Source organism: Lissotriton helveticus, chromosome 1_2 (assembly GCF_964261635.1).
Source record: "Lissotriton helveticus chromosome 1_2, aLisHel1.1, whole genome shotgun sequence".
Classification (NCBI taxonomy): domain Eukaryota; kingdom Metazoa; phylum Chordata; class Amphibia; order Caudata; family Salamandridae; genus Lissotriton; species Lissotriton helveticus.
The window spans coordinates 148,230,715-148,250,369 of record NC_136058.1 but is presented as its reverse complement, the minus strand read 5'-3'; the positions used below and the strand labels follow the sequence as shown (position 1 = coordinate 148,250,369).

Sequence of the window (19,655 nt, the reverse complement as noted above, 5' to 3'; positions counted from 1 at the left end):
TGGAGAGTGTCGAAGGGGATGCGGTGAGGCTGGAACGTTTATGCATATATTATGGGACTGCACTGTTATCCGGAGGTATTGGACCACAATTCATGATAAGACACGTGAGGTGTGGGGCGTCGGCCTTGAGTTGGAGGCGCACCGTTGTCTTTTGAATGTCTGGGAACCAACTGATCTCACCTCTCACGGAAAGATATGGGTCACGCTGGCATGTGCTATTGCCAAGCGCAATATCGCCCAGCTGTGAGGGGCTAGCCAGTCCCCACACATCGGGAAATGGATGGAGGACCTGGATTGGTGCATGTTTAGAGAGCGATCTGTGTATGTGGCCAGGGGTAGGCCCAGGAAGTGGCGGGAAAATTTGGAGGGCCTGGAACGGCTACAGAGGAGATATCTGTGTTCCCCCGCTACACGGGAAGTTCATGTAGTGTCGGAGGATCCCTGAACTCTTTGATATTATTTGTATTGTATTCTGTAACTTGGAAGATGTGACAACAATTATTGTATGCTTGGATGCCGCCCAATGTACCCTTTTGTTTTTGTTTTATTTGTGTGTGTTAATAAAAAGAAATTTTAAAAAAAAGATCTGGGCTAAGCAAGTGAACACACTTAGCAAAGACGTCCTACGGGATTGTCTTACTCTTGACCATGTCTCGCGCGTTCATTGGCTTCAGTACATAAGAGTCGTCCTCTCCAGGCGAGGCAGAGTAGAACTATTCACTAACCCTGACCGCATATATAAGAGGGACCTTGTTTGGGCCAAAGAGTGCTTTTTAAGAAGGAGCCACTGTGAAAGAGAGTTAAAAAGAGCTGCGTAAACCTAGTGTACCTAAGTACATTGTGTTGAGGACTATGCCAACCACCAAACCAGATCTTTTAGGGCTTAAAAGAATTCATGATCATTTTCTATTGACTTGTTTTCGGTTTGACCTTTTCCTATATCTCTTTGCGCACCCCCGTGGAGGACAGTGCCTCATGCCCAGTGGCTGCGACGGTGAGTCTCGTCAGGACATGATGCACTTTTTAATGTTTTGTAATTTTTATGCTGTTCCTAGAAAGTTCCTTATTATTCCCATTTTTTAAAAAGTGGGTTTTAGGAGGGTGAGATCAGCTTTTATTTTTTTTTTACAACTCCTCTCTAATAACTCTGTTTTGTATACGCTTAATTTTTTTACAGTTCCCAGTCAAACTCCGGTCAAGCTGCGATTAAGTTCTGCATTGTAACTCATGTACTTTTATCTTGTGTTTAGATTAACTTGGACCTATTATATTTGTCATTCTGTAACCTGGAAGATGTTTTATTGAGGTATGTATGACTTTTAAGGTTTTATTTATAAAACTGAATGAAGTTTGTTGATGAACCATTGAAAGGTAAGTAGGGCATGATCTAATTTTAGAGTTTATTTTCGATCAGCAGCTCAAGGTATAACTGTCTAGGGAGGAGGCTTCATCCTCAGTTACAGAGGGACTAGGACAAGAAAGTCTTGGACCAGGGTAATAAAGAATTACCGGTAAGTAATCCATGCACGACCGTACCAGACTGTTTACTCAAAAACTTTCTACAAGGGTCCCTCTCTCTACAATCTTCACTGCAATCTTGTAAAAAAGTCAGTTCAAAATGGTCATTGAGTTTCCCTTACCTTGACTGGCACATGGCTGCAAGGTGCAAGTGGGCGTTGAGATCAGTGGATTTCAATAAAATGTTTTTTTTCTTTTTAATTAGTAAATACAAAACAATCATGTTACTAGGAAGAAGAGTCATTGTGGCATTGCATTGTTGGATCCTGTGAGGTTCCTTTTCAAGGTCATTTGGATGCCCTCTACTCAGAGCTTTGTTTGGTACAGTTTAGGTTTCTACTGCTTATTGAAGATAATCCTTTATGAGGTGCCCATTCCAATAGATGTCTGCAGAATCCTGGGTGGTGAGTGGCACCTGGTAAATACTGTGCAGTCCAGTATTTGCAGTTTGTGAAATTTCCACGGCCCTGAGGTGTCCAAATTCAAAATGTACAGTTTGCTTTCGTGATTGATCCAGCTTTTGGAAAATGGGCACAAACGAAAACTTACTGCCGAATTTGGATTTGCAGGGCAGTTAGAATGAGGCTCTGAGATGATTGTGTATTCCACCGATAAAGCATTGTGTAGCTAGCTGTGATCTCACATTTGTTAATTCCTTCACTCATCTAAATGTCATCATATTCTCAATTTAGAAAGTTTTGCTTGTCGATGTGCACCTGCATTTTTAATCTGTTAAACCATTGGTATTTTTCTTTTATTCTTTACTATAATTCAGAAATGCGGATACATGTAGACTTAATAGTCCTATTTAATTTTTAAATATTATATTTTCCTTCATCCATAAAAAATATCCCTTGCTAATTCAGTGAAATAAAAGATTTACTGTGTGAATACGAAATAGTTCACTTCCTCGTTGTTCTAAAGTGACCATGTATTTCCTTTTTTCTAGGACGGGGAAAGGAGATATCGTGAAGCAAATGCAAGAAAAAAGATTAGGCTAGACCGGTAAGTGTTTTAAACAGGCTATTGGGAGATGGATATTTGGATCTATGAGGTTGCCTCAATTTATTTATTTTTAAAAATCATTGGTCCCTGTAATGGGTGGAGTACCAGGAATTTGAGGAGGAAGGGTTTATGAACTGGTTTTTTTCTTCAAAAAGTTAAAAACGGGCGTAGGTAAAAATGAACGTCTATTCAGTCTGACTTCAATACCAGGTACAATTCAAGAAAGCATATTAAGGGACATTAATTGGGACGCAGGGAAAACGAAATCTATAAAAAAAAGAAACTATTTAATAAGTCATTTAAAATTATTCTCTTTACCATACACGTAATTTGTATGGGTTATTCTGACCGTGGTAAATAATGTAATAATCATCATCAATACAAGGAGGGGAACAAAGCTAGGACAATATTTTACGGGGTCCAGTGTACTCGTCCTACAGACTAATGACACAAAGGGATGTACAAAAGTTCCCCGGGAAGAGTGACAGAGAGGTGTGTGTGTGCTAGTGAGTGGGGGGAATCCCCTAGTTGGAACTAGAACCCTCACACACCCAGCAAGCTAGGTGTCATGCTTCATCATATGGGCTCTGCTCCTCGTCAGACTGGCGCTGCAATGTCTGACGGGCTCCCGAAACCGGGGCTCTTTATCGGAGATCTTTTGTTCCCGCCATATGGTGCATGTGTGTGAGAGGGCCTGGGGAGTGTGGTCGTGACGTGGGTTTTAAGTTAAAAAAGGTGAGTCAGTCCACATATTAAATTTATTCTCGTAGTAGACTCCCTTGGTTAAAAACAAAGAATGGTGGTGTGGGAGGGGAGAGACAATGACCCCAGTACTACTAAGGTCAATTGGACTACTACCTTCAATTATCGGTCGACATGTTTCTTGCCTGATGGCAATTCTTCAGGACCTAAATAGGATCGTACCACACAGTGAAAATACTAGTGACAAATATATATACAAAAGTGAAGGGTTAAAACTTGCAGGTAGGTATATGACCGTGTTTCAGTCAGTAATACCAAGATGCAGGCTAGTCAGTCCTGCTGCAGTTTGCAAAGCCTGTGGAAATGAGATAAGGTTTTTTTAAAACAAACATAGTACAGAGCAGCTGCATTAATAAGATTAACACCCTGTAAGTATAGTGAGCACACACACACCCACAATAACTGTGCTAGTTAAAAAACCGAGCATAAATGTTGCTAGCAGTGGCAAACCATCGATGTGATAGATTAGTACCAGCCATTGCATGTATCGGTCGGATTAGGCATGAAGAAACAACATAGTACAATGCTGTACAGTCTGAGGAGTATAATCAGGGGAACCTTACCCTAAACCGGATCCCTGGTGGACCTCTCAGTCTGCTCCCGTGGGACTGGCTGGGGAGGTATAGTACCTATTTTGCAGGAGACAATAGTTTCGTGTACAATGTATAGTCTCGTTGCAATATTGTTTGGGGTGCTGGCAGGTAGGTGTGGACTTACCAAATGGCCTACAAGACGAGGTAAGGTAGAGTACCTCCCTATTAGCCCTGAGCACTCGAATCCTCCGGTGTGTCTCCCACTGCCACAATCGGCCAGGGATACACCGACCAGAGGGGCGAGAGCGGACATCCAGGCCAGCGCCCGCAGTCCCCGCGCTGAGCCCCGAACTCCGCGTCAGAGGACCAACGCGAGCCGGCAAAGCAGCCGGGCAAGGTGGCCGCGCCCGCCCCGCATATATAGCTAGGCGTGCTGCACCGTAGTGCAGCGGGAGACGGCCACCCGGAGAGTCAATTACTCCTGGGATATAATGGGGGTTGACGGAAGAGCTTACCTGGTCAGGCGTTGTTGTACCATGGCGTCTACCTTAGAAATATTCTCACCTCCGGCGGCAGCAGTCCAAACGGTTTCACCTACCCCACGAACAGCGTCTAGGTAATGACGCAGAGCAGCTGGTGATGCTCTCTCTGCGCGGACGATATTTAAGCGCCACAGAGGTTGTCTGTTGCGGCGTCGTTCTCCATTGAGGGGCCGCCCCCACCCAGGACAGCGCATGTGCAGTGTAGAGGGCGATTAGCTAGGAGTCGGGCTGTTGGCTATGGCTGCCATATTGGAGTGGTGACAAGTTACAAGGAAAGCAGGATAATGGCTATACCGTACAAAGGATTGTGCGGTGGAACAGATAACTGCGAGTGTCCACATAGCAAGGTTTAAAAATTATCAATCGGACTCTGCTTAACCCGGAACCAGGGACTTCCCCCACTCATCACTGCGCATGTGTGTAAAGCGCGACTTACTAGGAGAAGGTCTGGTGGCTATAGCGGCCATCTTAGAGGGGTGGCGATTAAATGGAAGTAGGTAGGGAAGTAGGATGATGGCTAACCTGTTTGCAAGGCTGGGCAGCAGAGCAGATGACTGCGAGTGTCCAAATAACCAGGTGGTGAATTGTCAACTAGTCTCCACAAAACAAAGAACCAGTTATAAACATACCATAACTAGTAGTGGACATTGCATGAGGTAGGGTCACAGGGTCATGTTCCTAGAGATACCCACGGGACAGAGTCAATCAATCCAACCAGGTCCAATCGAAGACGATGGACCCATCTTTGTTCAATCCTGAACAAGGCTTTTTTGGAAATGGCTGGGTGGGCTTCTAACACCAACCAAGTGAGACTGTCTGCCGTGTGGTTGTTTTGGGAAAAATGTTCGTATAGTCTGGTATGCGTTTTATGGCACCTGATGTTGCTCTTGTGCTCTAAAATCCTTACTTTTATGTGCCTCATGGTCATTCCTATGTAATTTTTGCCGCAAGGGCAAGTGATCATATAGACACATTTGGTGCTGTTACAATTGGTGTGCTTGCGTAGTTGCCACCGAAATGTGTCAGACAATCTTACTTCTTTACATTGGGATGTCTGAGGGCATGCCGCACATCCTCCACAGGGAAAGTGGCCTACCACTGGGGGAAGGTCCCACAATCTCCTCTGGTTATCACTGTTGTTATGTCTCGGGCGGGTGTGTATTAAGGCATCCTTCAGATTAGCAGTTCTCTTAAATGCGAATCTGGGTTTGGGAATTTCTAACCCTCCCGAGTTGATAATTGACCAATGTTTATTTATAGTTTTTTTGAGGAATGTTGAATTGGGAGTGAACGAGGTCACACACGTTATCAACTCGTCTTGGACTTTAGGGTGTTCTTCCAACAGGTTTGACCTAGGGTTATTCAAGGCTCTTTTCCGTGACTGTTTTACTAGTCTGGTGGGATACCCCCTGTCTTGTAGTTTGTGTTGTAGCAGGGTGGCCTCCCTTTGGAAATCTACAGTGTCCGAGCAGTTCCTTCTAATGCGGAGGAATTGGCCAAAGGGCAGGTTATCCCTCAGGGCCCGTGGGTGATGGCTCTGGAATAGTAGAAGGCTGTTTCTGTCAGTGCTTTTACGGAACAGAGTCGTGCTCAAGCCGGTAGGGTTGAGGTTAATGCATAAGTCCAGGAAGGGGATGGTGGTGAGTCGTTTGGTGGGGTCAGTATTGAGTGGTCTATAGTGGGAGATGTTAGCAAGTTGGCGTCTGCATTCTGTGTCGTAATAAACATGATTCTGGATCACAGTAGCCCCACCTTTGTCTGCTTGTTTAATCACTATGCTGGTATCATTTCCAAGTTCAACCACAGCCTGTTTTCCAGCTTTGGACAAATTCGTGTAAGAGGAATTGTTAGGTCTGTTATCTAGACTCCTCAATACTGCTTTTTCAAAGGCAAGGATTTCTGGGGGAACCATCGAGTCTGATGGTGTGAAAGTTGATGGCTTGCGTAGACCAGTGTCTGTTTTGTCCTGTTCTGGTTTGTCTGCAAAAAAGGAACGGAGACGTGGACCTCCTCCTCACGATGGATGTTGAGGCGCTTTACACCTCTATGGGTTCTACCTTTGTTCCAAGCCTGGCATGCATTTACATGGCAACCTTTGAGGAAAGAGTTATCCAGTCTGCACACAATCCTTATCGTGAAAACATCACTTTGTGGCGCAGGTACATCGACGACATCCTGGTCTTTTGGAAGGGTGATCGCAGGACCTGTGAGGCATTTTGCAGCTGGATCAACCACCAAAATGAATACCTTAAGTTCACGGAAACAATATCAACCACCACCATCCCCTTCCTGGACTTATGCATTAACCTCAACCCTACCGGCTTGAGCACGACTCTGTTCCGTAAAAGCACTGACAGAAACAGCCTTCTACTATTCCAGAGCCATCACCCACGGGCCCTGAGGGATAACCTGCCCTTTGGCCAATTCCTCCGCATTAGAAGGAACTGCTCGGACACTGTAGATTTCCAAAGGGAGGCCACCCTGCTACAACACAAACTACAAGACAGGGGGTATCCCACCAGACTAGTAAAACAGTCACGGAAAAGAGCCTTGAATAACCCTAGGTCAAACCTGTTGGAAGAACACCCTAAAGTCCAAGACGAGTTGATAACGTGTGTGACCTCGTTCACTCCCAACTCAACATTCCTCAAAAAAACTATAAATAAACATTGGTCAATTATCAACTTGGGAGGGTTAGAAATTCCCAAACCCAGATTCGCATTTAAGAGAACTGCTAATCTGAAGGATGCCTTAATACACACCCGCCCGAGACATAACAACAGTGATAACCAGAGGAGATTGTGGGATCTTCCCCCAGTGGTAGGCCACTTTCCCTGTGGAGGATGTGCGGCATGCCCTCAGACATCCCAATGTAAAGAAGTAAGATTGTCTGACACATTTCGGTGGCAACTACGCAAGCACACCAATTGTAACAGCACCAAATGTGTCTATATGATCACTTGCCCTTGCGGCAAAAATTACATAGGAATGACCATGAGGCACATAAAAGTAAGGATTTTAGAGCACAAGAGCAACATCAGGTGCCATAAAACGCATACCAGACTATACGAACATTTTTCCCAAAACAACCACACGGCAGACAGTCTCACTTGGTTGGTGTTAGAAGCCCACCCAGCCATTTCCAAAAAAGCCTTGTTCAGGATTGAACAAAGATGGGTCCATCGTCTTCGATTGGACCTGGTTGGATTGAATGACTCTGTCCCGTGGGTATCTCTAGGAACATGACCCTGTGACCCTACCTCATGCAATGTCCACTACTAGTTATGGTATGTTTATAACTGGTTCTTTGTTTTGTGGAGACTAGTTGACAATTCACCACCTGGTTATTTGGACACTCGCAGTCATCTGCTCTGCTGCCCAGCCTTGCAAACAGGTTAGCCATCATCCTACTTCCCTACCTACTTCCATTTAATCGCCACCCCTCTAAGATGGCCGCTATAGCCACCAGACCTTCTCCTAGTAAGTCGCGCTTTACACACATGCGCAGTGATGAGTGGGGGAAGTCCCTGGTTCCGGGTTAAGCAGAGTCCGATTGATAATTTTTAAACCTTGCTATATGGACACTCGCAGTTATCTGTTCCACCGCACAATCCTTTGTACGGTATAGCCATTATCCTGCTTTCCTTGTAACTTGTCACCACTCCAATATGGCAGCCATAGCCAACAGCCCGACTCCTAGCTAATCGCCCTCTACACTGCACATGCGCTGTCCTGGGTGGGGGCGGCCCCTCAATGGAGAACGACGCCGCAACAGACAACCTCTGTGGCGCTTAAATATCGTCCGCGCAGAGAGAGCATCACCAGCTGCTCTGCGTCATTACCTAGACGCTGTTCGTGGGGTAGGTGAAACCGTTTGGACTGCTGCCGCCGGAGGTGAGAATATTTCTAAGGTAGACGCCATGGTACAACAACGCCTGACCAGGTAAGCTCTTCCGTCAACCCCCATTATATCCCAGGAGTAATTGACTCTCCGGGTGGCCGTCTCCCGCTGCACTACGGTGCAGCACGCCTAGCTATAGATGCGGGGCGGGCGCGGCCACCTTGCCCGGCTGCTTTGCCGGCTCGCGTTGGTCCTCTGACGCGGAGTTCGGGGCTCAGCGCGGGGACTGCGGGCGCTGGCCTGGATGTCCGCTCTCGCCCCTCTGGTCGGTGTATCCCTGGCCGATTGTGGCAGTGGGAGACACACCGGAGGATTCGAGTGCTCAGGGCTAATAGGGAGGTACTCTACCTTACCTCGTCTTGTAGGCCATTTGGTAAGTCCACACCTACCTGCCAGCACCCCAAACAATATTGCAACGAGACTATACATTGTACACGAAACTATTGTCTCCTGCAAAATAGGTACTATACCTCCCCAGCCAGTCCCACGGGAGCAGACTGAGAGGTCCACCAGGGATCCGGTTTAGGGTAAGGTTCCCCTGATTATACTCCTCAGACTGTACAGCATTGTACTATGTTGTTTCTTCATGCCTAATCCGACCGATACATGCAATGGCTGGTACTAATCTATCACATCGATGGTTTGCCACTGCTAGCAACATTTATGCTCGGTTTTTTAACTAGCACAGTTATTGTGGGTGTGTGTGTGCTCACTATACTTACAGGGTGTTAATCTTATTAATGCAGCTGCTCTGTACTATGTTTGTTTTAAAAAAACCTTATCTCATTTCCACAGGCTTTGCAAACTGCAGCAGGACTGACTAGCCTGCATCTTGGTATTACTGACTGAAACACGGTCATATACCTACCTGCAAGTTTTAACCCTTCACTTTTGTATATATATTTGTCACTAGTATTTTCACTGTGTGGTACGATCCTATTTAGGTCCTGAAGAATTGCCATCAGGCAAGAAACATGTCGACCGATAATTGAGGGTAGTAGTCCAATTGACCTTAGTAGTACTGGGGTCATTGTCTCTCCCCTCCCACACCACCATTCTTTGTTTTTAACCAAGGGAGTCTACTACGAGAATAAATTTAATATGTGGACTGACTCACCTTTTTTAACTTAAAACCCACGTCACGACCACACTCCCCAGGCCCTCTCACACACATGCACCATATGGCGGGAACAAAAGATCTCCGATAAAGAGCCCCGGTTTCGGGAGCCCGTCAGACATTGCAGCGCCAGTCTGACGAGGAGCAGAGCCCATATGATGAAGCATGACACCTAGCTTGCTGGGTGTGTGAGGGTTCTAGTTCCAACTAGGGGATTCCCCCCACTCACTAGCACACACACACCTCTCTGTCACTCTTCCCGGGGAACTTTTGTACATCCCTTTGTGTCACAAATAATGTAATAAATCACAAATAATAGCTAAGATGGTAGAACAATGGCTTGTCTCTCAACACTGAGGCTTAGCTAAATGATCCCTGTAACCACAGTGATGCCTTTATGACACAGCAAATAGATTGCAAAAGACACACAGTTGATGGATGGAATGCAGAACAATTCAAAACATTCACCCCCAGTCAAAGATCTGGGTTAAATCCATCATTCTTTTGCTCACCATGCCACCCCAGTTTAGACCTGGCGTGATGCTAATCAGTGTTGACCCTGTTCCTCATGGGAACAGTCCAACCCGAGCTGCCAAGCCAGTTCCTCCCTGGACCGGAAACAAGCATCCTAGGACTGGTTTCGGGGTTTCAACCCCCTTCAGCCAGGACAGCTTGATTCCAGTGGCACACTGAGCCCAGGACCCACGTCTGGGCATGCCTGGCGCACTTAGGGCGAGAAAGCAGAAGACACACAATTGCTGGACGCAATGCAGAACAAATCAAAACATTCACCCCAGTCAAGAAATCTGGGTTAAATCCATCATTCTTTTGCTCACCATGCCACCCCAGTTTAGACCTAGCCATATGCAAATCAGTCTTGACCCTGTGCCTCATGGGAACAGTCCAGCCCGAACTGCCAAGCCAGGTCCTCCCTGGACCGGAAACAAGCATCCTAGGACCGGTTTCGGGGTTCCACCCCTCTTCAGCCAGAATAGCTTGATTCCAGTGGCACGGTGAGCCCAGGACCCACGTCTGGGCGTACCTGGTGCACTTAGGGCGAGAAAGCAAAAGACACACAATTGATGGACGGAATGCAGAACAAATCAAAACATTCATCCCCAGTCAAGAGATCTGGGTTAAATCCATCATTCTTTTGTTCACAATGCCACCCCAGTTTAGACCTGACCATATGCAAATCATTCTTGACCATCAAAAGAGGAGACGATATTTAATAAATCTATCATCAAGGACTGTCTGCGATTGGACAACTGTTTTAAGATCCCTTGGCTCAAATACATAGCTAATGCTTTTAAAGATCTATTTAATCTCATGATCTTGGAAAATCCAAATGAAGTAACAGGGTTGTCCAAACAGGAGATAAAGAACACCTTTCTGTTTCATAAGGAGTGCAGATTGAGATCTGTAGGGAAGCAAACTACATATCCGTACTATTATTCGTATATATATTCTGATGGTTTTCAAACCTATCTATCAGTAGTTACGAGACCCTCGCACAGCTTTGTTTTAACAAGAATGAGACTAGGCCGTGTCCATGATTTAATAGCGTTTCCCAGTATGAAACAGAGACCATGTGATGGGCATACCGCACAAAGCACCTTACAATTTCTCCTTTGATGCGATTTGTATTTGAATTTCCAAACTGTTTATTTAAAACCTCCGTTTAAAAAATATCATGTCATAACCGCCAATGCTGCTATGAGTCTACTGTTTACACTAAGAAAGCCAGAGATATGTTTTTATGCTGCAATATTCATTTTACGATCAATCCATGCAAGGAAAAGTATGGTGTTTTAATGTTTTATGAACTGTGATTGTATTTCTTTCGCCTTTTATGAAGTTGTAACTGGATTTTAATATTTGTGCATGTACATTTGCTTTTATGGTTGCTATACTTTAACCGAATAAAGCTTATTTAATCTAATCGAATTCAAAGGCAAAATTTGAATGGAGTTTTAGATGCCTTCCTCCCCTCCAACAGACATTTTTTAAAGATTTACTAGCAAATGGTGTGTATTTCTTTAGTAGATGTCCTCTGTCACATTCGCCCGAAGTTCATAGGCAGACAGGAGTCTTTAGGTCAATCTCCCCTCCACCCAAACATTTTAAATAAACAAATAAATAGCAAAATGTTGCATTGAAAGTAGATTTTATAGATCACACTAGTCAAATGAGAACCAGTATATCCTGGACCAATCCGTGAACGGAGTTGCTTCTTTCCAAGATCTGCGTAAAACACTCAAACCTGTGGTCTCTACACCCCAGAATCTGCTCTCTGGCCCTCTGTGCCTGCACCAGACCAGCTGCTAATCTGTGCCCAGAGTCTCTGTAATCCAGTAGCTGAAGATGGCACACTGCACCCAAGCAGTAACTGCCAAACAGCACCAAGAGTTGAAATCGGCCCCAGCAACCTAGGCACTTTACCTGAGTATCTAGACTGCATATCAGATGCCAGGCAGCAGTCCAGTTTCTTGGAACTTGGACTTTTGTAGCAGTGTCAATGAAATTGCACCCCAATGCAGGTCCCCGACTTTCCAAACTGCACACAGGTTTTCTGGAATGTAGGAACTACTTGGTTATCTTAGACCCCAAATTCAGTTGAGCACCCAACTTCTAATCACCATCTCAGGGGTACCTAACTTCTAGTGCCTACACTACAGGAGCACTGTAAGGCATTAACTAGACCTCTACCTCCTGACACTTGTATATGCTGTAATTACTGCCAGGCTATGAAGAGCAAGGTCTCAGTTTCAAGCAAATGTCAATTTTCCTAGTGTCTTAATGAAGGAAAATCTACATTTTATTAAAGTCAGAGACCAGCGTGTTATACTTTTCTTTCCTTGCTTTAATCAAAGGAGCAACAGTCAAGAAACCAGAACAAATGATAGGTCTTATAAGGTCTATAGACACATTGGCCAATATGGTACAACAAAATGCACTAATCAGAGACCAGCTATACACACAATTCTTTTGACTTACAGTAAGCAACCCTTTTTTGGGGGGGGAGGGGGGGGGGGTCGAATTTAAGTACTGTGAAATAAAAGAAGAAGAACAATTATGGAAATAACAAACAATAAGGTAAATAAGTACTGAGAAAATTCTGACAAATGTCCCTTTACTTGTAGCTGAAGGCAAAGAGGCAACATCTGTGGTTGAGGAAAATGCAGTCCAAGAAAAACAAAACCATGGTTTGTGAGCTTTTAGGTATCAAGAGGCAGTTTAATACTCACCTTCGTGTCTTTCATAAAATCCAAACTTTTCTTCATTAAGACAATATCAAAAAACGACATTTTATGGCAACACCAGGGGCTCATATTATACATGTTTAAAGCATGTTCAGAACGAAAGAAGCAGGAGAGGACACAGGATTTGTCTTAAAAAGTGTGAAAAAACATATCATTTGACCAATATGTTAATCTGAGTATCTCCTACAATCTGGACCCAGACCAAATTGTTTGGAAGTTATTGTTCCTCTAGAAGAATGTATGCCAAAAATTGATGTATCAACTCCTACCAAAGACTGAATCCATTTGAGCCCAAGTAGTAAAAAACTGGTTTGAAAGGTTTTCTGAAGGATTTTAACATCTGAGAAGAGGAGGTCGTTCTCACATTACTGTGTTTTGCTCATAAAGTTTAGACCACCTTCTACACACAATTCAGGTTGGTATGGAAAGTAAGAATACCAAATTTGTTTCTGTTAGGCTCTGAATGGTAAAATAAACTCCAGAAGGAGTAAATTGCCTTAATGAGACCTCTAGAACTGTAACATCAGACAAATGTTCAATGAAAACTAAATAAAGTAACATATTTAATTTCCCTGACAGCATTTTCCAAGATAAATCAGAATTTTTGTGCCAGGAAATGAACAAATTAAAACATTAACGTCCCACAAACTGACTATACTTAGTAAGAGAATGATTACTAAAGTGTACTCCCTTTAAATATCGGGACATTTATGGATATTCAACAGTTATCTTACAGTTTAATGGTAGGTGATTTGCAGAGATTGTTGAACATGTTAATAGTTCTGTGGGTTTTGCCGTGACTGGCCAAAAACCTAGGACATTTAGAATTAAAGTTATGTCTGGTGAAAAGGGTTCACAGAACTTCCCTGATACCTGCTCGTCATGCTGCACGGTGGCGCTGTGCTGATGACGAGCTGAGCTCGTCATGACCGTTATGGAACGCCCACGCGGGGATAATTCCACTGCTGTGCGGGGCGTTCCATTGGAATGGGCGTGGTCATGACAACTCAGCTCGTCATCAGCACAGCGCCACCATGCTGCATGCCGAGCTCGTCATGAGCACCGCGCGCGGCCCCCTCCCCCGCGTCGCGGGGAAATTAGCCTGCGGCGAAGGGGTTATACTTTAGAAGTTCCTTGGGCCCTATAGCTTTGTATGTACTCTGCATCCTCTTCTGAAATTCTGGGAGTTCTCCAATACTAGATCTGCAATGGAAGCAAATAGGACTCTCCTGTTCCCGGCTTCTGGGTGGTTTAACTAATATTGGAGCTCTAAATGTGTCTTGATCTAAATGTGTCTTGATCTCGAGAATTCCACTCGAATAAGGCAAGCCTTTCCTAATCTCTGCAAATCTCAATAGTACAGGGACCCTGTGAACACTGCTTGAATTGAAGAAGATAAAAGACCCACAATGCTTGCTAGAACTCTGAAGGGAATTCAAATATTTGTGAAGGATCTGAAAAATATTGCTTTTATGGCCTGAACTTTGGATTGGTGAGACTGCAGCATGGAGTCCTTTAAATGTCCTATACATTTACACCCCATTTCACCATCTCCTTCTGCAGCACTTCCTATAAAGGTTTCCAGAAACCCCTGTTTCAGTATCATACAACCCTTTGGGTACCAGGCAGACTGTCCTCCGCTCCTTGGCCACTTATCTATTTAGATTATTTAGGTTCTTCCCACCCACTATGAAGATCCTGGTGGTCTAAGTAAGTCCTGGGAATGAATAAGGGAAGCCCTTGCTGCCTTCTCCAAGTCAAAATATGTATTTTTAAGGCCACCCTGTGCTTCTTCCAGCTGTGCCTATCCACTCCCAGATAGTTAATCACTGGAAGTGTGATGAGTGGCAAACTGGCTTTAAACAAGGTCTGGCTCGGGCATCCTAAAGTTACTTTTCCACTCAATTTATCCAAAATGTGATTTCACTATTATATCAAATTTTAAAAATTGTGCAAGAAAAAACTTTAAAGGACCGTGCTAGCTTTTTCCAAGGCGGAGATATGAAATAAAATATTTTAATCACAGGCCTAGCCTTGTCCTATAGAAAATGTAGATGGAAATAAAAGCAAAACCGGTTTTAGTCTTTCAGTCAATGTGAGGGCACTTTTTCTAAATATAGGGTGCAATTTTTTTAAGGTATTACGCACCCTGTCTTTCAGCTCATAAGGTACCCTTCAAGGAAGACGTATTAAAGTATAAAATTAGGTTTTCTTACATGGCCAATGTGCTTTTCCTGATCATAGGTTACAAATGTATCTTTAAACTACAGGCCATCTAGAGCAAAGTGTTGCTACTAGCATATATATATATATATATATATATATATATATATTGATCTTTGACACTGCTAATCGGATACATAGTGGGTGTGGGCTGGCCCTAAAACTAGTATTGGTAAAACTATATTCCCACAATTGCTCTATTTACCGTTCTTGGAAGGCCATGATAGATGGCAAAGAAAATGCACCAATGGGAAAGGATTTAAATATCCTATGTGGGCTGCAGAATGTATTTACACAACCCGGGTGGTGTAAATACATTCTGCAGCCCACATAGGATATTTAAATCCTTTCCCAGTGGTGCATTTTCTTTGCCATCTATCATGGCCTTCCAAGAACGGTAAATAGAGCAATTGCGGGAATATTGTTTTACCAATACTAGTTTTTAGGGCCAGCCCACACCCACTATGTATCCGATTAACAGTGTCAAAGATCACAAGGTCCTAATACCCGCAAAATAGGTTCCAGAAAAAAGGCAAACATTCTGGGGTGGCAATGAAGAAAAGCCTTGTGAAGGGGCAGATTGAATACCAATTAAGTTATACTCTCAGCTGATAGTAATGTTAAATAAACCTAAACTGAATGCTCAGCAAAATTTAAAGTGGTTAAAGACCCTTGGCTCATGACGGAACGTTGGTTGAATGAGCTGAGGTAAATGTATCTAGCAATGAACAGACCCATACAGCAAGTGCAGACCTGAAGAAGAGGCAGACCACTATGTGCGGTGAGGAGGGGAACAGGCATGGAAAGTTATCACTCTCCTGTTTGGCACCACCTTCCCATGCTGCAATGTGACTCAGTCATGCAACGCACATCCAGTCAGTCCTAGCTTTTTAGTCAGCGGCACTTTGCATCATGTGACTTTCGAAGGATGGGGGTCCTAATATTTACTATTCTATGTGTTGTTGACTAAAAGTGGACTATGAAGGAATTCTTGCTTCACAGCTTAGTCAGTGGCTCAGAACTACTGTTGAGTTCCCTGATCAGGGGTTGCACACTTGCATCCTGAAGGTCCGGTAGCAGCGCCAGTCCTCTGAACAGTCATCTTTGAGTCTGGCATTGATGGAGAACTTTCCACTACAGTAGAGCTTCACCCCAGTTTGTTTGCTGAGAGCACATTGACAATTTTTAGATGACATAACAGTGATAGATGAATTTTCCATAAGCTAATGGTGCATTGGATTTGCTCTATGTATTTCAAGCGATGTGGGAGAGAATTAAAAGCTCGCTCTCACTACTTACAGTCAAATGCAGGTCTTTATGCATCATTTAAGTAACAGAGAAAGTGTTTCCTTTTAGAAGGCGGTGTTGTCTTTCCTCAAGTACTGTTTCAGTTGATGAATTGTATGACATTTCAAAACAACTTGTATGGCAATATACAGAGGACAACCTAGCAAAAACCTACTCAACTAGAAGCTTTTATTTAAAGTATTTCTGAAGTGCAGACCGGGTCATGGGGCAACAGAGATGTCCACATAGAACAGAAAAAATCAACAAATTCAGATTTCGCAAAGAATCTTACCCCAGATGATCAGCAGCGGACCTTAATTTAAGAGGTCTGAACTGGAAGGTCCAGCTCAGATGGATTTTAAATCTGGAAGTTGCCGGCATGGAGCTCAGTGAGAGAATCACACACCCCAATAGACATCCAAAAAGTAAACCTCTCTAACCAAATTCTTTGAGGCTACTGTCTTGAAAGACATGATTGCAGAATGTTATGTTTGGATCACCATATTCACAGAAGAGGCGGCCATCTTCATTAGTCAACCAAAAGTGTCTCTTCAAACTATACGACATTGTTTGAATGTGTTAGTCCGTGTAGCCAAAACTCTCCTCGAAATGCTTAATTATTGTGAACTGCACAGGATAAAAGAGACATGTTTTTGAATGTATGTACTTCATATCAAAATGTGTAGGGCCTGATTACGAGTCAAACAGAGTGATATTCGCAGGTGTGACACTGCGCTGCCTGATCACGAATCAGCCCGTGTTCCAGCGCCTGGTTTTCCTGGGTGCTGGAACACTGGACCCTATTTGACCTGCTCAAAATTCCTAAATAGCAGTGAAATCTTCCCCCTTGTCCCAGCCAAGCTTTTTCTTTGGCAGTGCTCCACCCCCCTGCCAGACTTATTCTTCCCTACCCTACGATCCTCGCCTCACAAGGAAGCCACAGCTCCCACTTACCACCTTGGAATCGAGGATAACCTGCAGACTTGTGCAATTCTGTATCTGCACGGTTATTTCCCATTGTGAAGGGTATAATTCATTTTAGGTGTAAATCCATGTGGAGATACTAGTTGTTAATTTCAGTCCCTGGAAATCTCTGAAGGCAATTCCGCCTAACTTCTAATCAGTGCATTAGTCCTAAATAATGTGGAACAGCAAGCCTCAACAGAGAAACAGTTGACTGTGTTTTGTTTAACATTCTTTAAAATGAGCTCTCAGTTCATAAGTAAATTATACTGACGTATGAAATCCTACGATGCAAGAGAGAATAAAGCAAAATTTAGGACAGTAATGCTAGCTATTAGCCCTCACCTGTTACATGAACACGAGCCGCAGGTGTGGATGCATTAAGTAGGGTAAGGGACAATACCTACCATTTTTGATAGGCTTTAATGTCTGTTATGCTGTTACCACATTAATTAGCACATAACTGTAGGCGCATCGTCACATTACTGCATCTTCCTCCATCCAGCAGTGTGTTCTCTTCCCATTCACTGCTTTTTTAACAGAAGTATGGTGTGGGAGAGATTGCATGGAAGTGGTTCAGCAGAGTGGGCCTTATTACGATGTCGCTCGGACCACCACCGACTGGCCGTCGGTGGGGGTTCGACCAACTGACAGCCCTTTGGTCCGACCGCCGGATTACATTCCAGGTGATCGGACCCTAAATGGTCACGGGTTGACCACCATCGGTGATTCCGTAAGGGCAGTGGTCTGAATCAGAAACCCAAATGGAGGCGGTGCACGTTGGGATCACGATAGCCCTTTCTGACAGCCTTTTCATGTCTAAAAAACAGCCCCTTCCATTGTGGGCCACTATAAAGTGGTCCACGGTGCACTGCGCCTCCATGCACCATGTGCCATGCACCACATTGTGCATGGCACACAGTGCATGGAGGTGCAGGAATAGTAATTTGGCAGTCGAACCACAACTGCTTGTCGGGCGGTCTCCTAACTGCTGCGATAGTGGTTGGCGGTCCGACCGCCCAACATCTTAATGAGGCCGTGTGTTCTGAATAGGAGTCTAGAGAATATGCAAATTAATAACGGAGCTAATGCTGCTGAATTGGAGGAAGCATAATATATTTTAGGTATGTTAAAACTGGTTTAAGGTTGTGATGCAGTCCAAAAAGTAGTTAAAACTACTTCTGAAGTCGAGAGGGCAATAATAAATGTTTAAATGTCTTTATATGCGAACACAACAGCAACACACTCGGCACAGCACAAAAAGGAACTCCACACAAGGTTATATAACAAATAGCCTTTGTATGACCATAAACACATTAGATCATAATCACACAGATACACTGTGCCAACTGGCACTGGGCAGTATTTACAGGGGATTATTTACACCGGACAGGGCCACGTGGGCCACTGTCAGAATCGGCACTTAGTAGAAATAGCACTTACAACAACTGTAGCACAAAATAACAATTGTAGAACACAACCAGTAACCACTGGTAAAAGGTAGGTACACACTACGCAATAATAATCACTTTAGGCATAGATTACGCAGGGAAACAAACTCACTAGCATAAACTGTACTAGGCAAAACAACCTCCTAAGCATAAAAATACAGTTAGAGGTATCACAGGCATAAAGGCATTGCACATAACACATAAATCACATTAGGCAATCATCATCACAAACATAGTAAGTAATCACAGTGCACAGAAATCACATTAGATACTGGCCACTGGCCTTCCTTGGGGCTCAAACGCCCTTTGTCCAAAAGTCAGGGCTGGCTGCGTACGCAGCCACAAGCAACAACGCAAAAGACCAGGCCTAAACGTGGCAGTTGCTCACTACTTGCTGGGCAGCTGTGTAATCCCAAAGACCATGTCCCCTAGAAAAATGAGGAACCTAAACGATGCAGCTGCCCACTACTTGCTGGGCAGTGTGAGGTAGGGGAAAATGCGGCAAAGGCTCTCAGTGGCCCTTAGGACAAAAATGTGCCAAACGTTGGAGCCACACGGGGCTCTGAAACAAGTATGCCCCCAATAGAGCCACACAAGGCTCTAGGAATAAACAAATGTGCCCCAAAGTAAATATGCCCCACGTTGCAGCTGCCTGCGCTCTCGCACCACTGCTGGCGAGCCCCACTCGGGGGACTCTTAAACACAAATGCCCCCAACGTTGGAGCCCAGAGGCTCTTAAAAAAGTATGCCCCAAGCACTGTGGGGCAAAACACAGGGCGAAATCACGGGCCCCTCTGGCCCTCTCCACACTTATGAAGTCGTAGGAGCGGCCCACTGGCAACTGTGGCCGCTCGATCTCAGGGCCCCTCTCGGGGGTCCCAGAACTCAATAGTCCCCCCTCCATGTGGGAGCAGTCACGAAAATGGCCCCCAAGTCCCCCTGGGACTTCTAAAAATGATGTTGCCCCCCAAAGCAGGGATTATGTCCAGGAGGTGGGGGGTGGCAGCGGCACCAGCAATTTGCCTCTTTGCACTCCCCCCCCCCCTTCGCAACGAGCCCCACTCACAGGGCTCTCCTGTGCGTCCTGGGC

The 19,655-nt window shown here is 44.6% G+C and overlaps 1 protein-coding gene across 3 annotated transcripts in view; it reads left to right on the top strand.

Annotated features, from left to right (window-relative positions):
• ACOT11 (acyl-CoA thioesterase 11) overlaps nt 1-19,655 on the top strand; it is a 437,309-nt gene that overhangs the window by 213,804 nt on the left and 203,850 nt on the right. For all 3 annotated transcript variants that reach the window (XM_078670317.1, XM_078670310.1, XM_078670324.1), the window contains one exon: nt 2,468-2,523. In XM_078670317.1, coding sequence (XP_078526443.1) covers nt 2,468-2,523 — 56 coding nt within the window. The remainder of the gene's footprint in view (nt 1-2,467; nt 2,524-19,655) is intronic.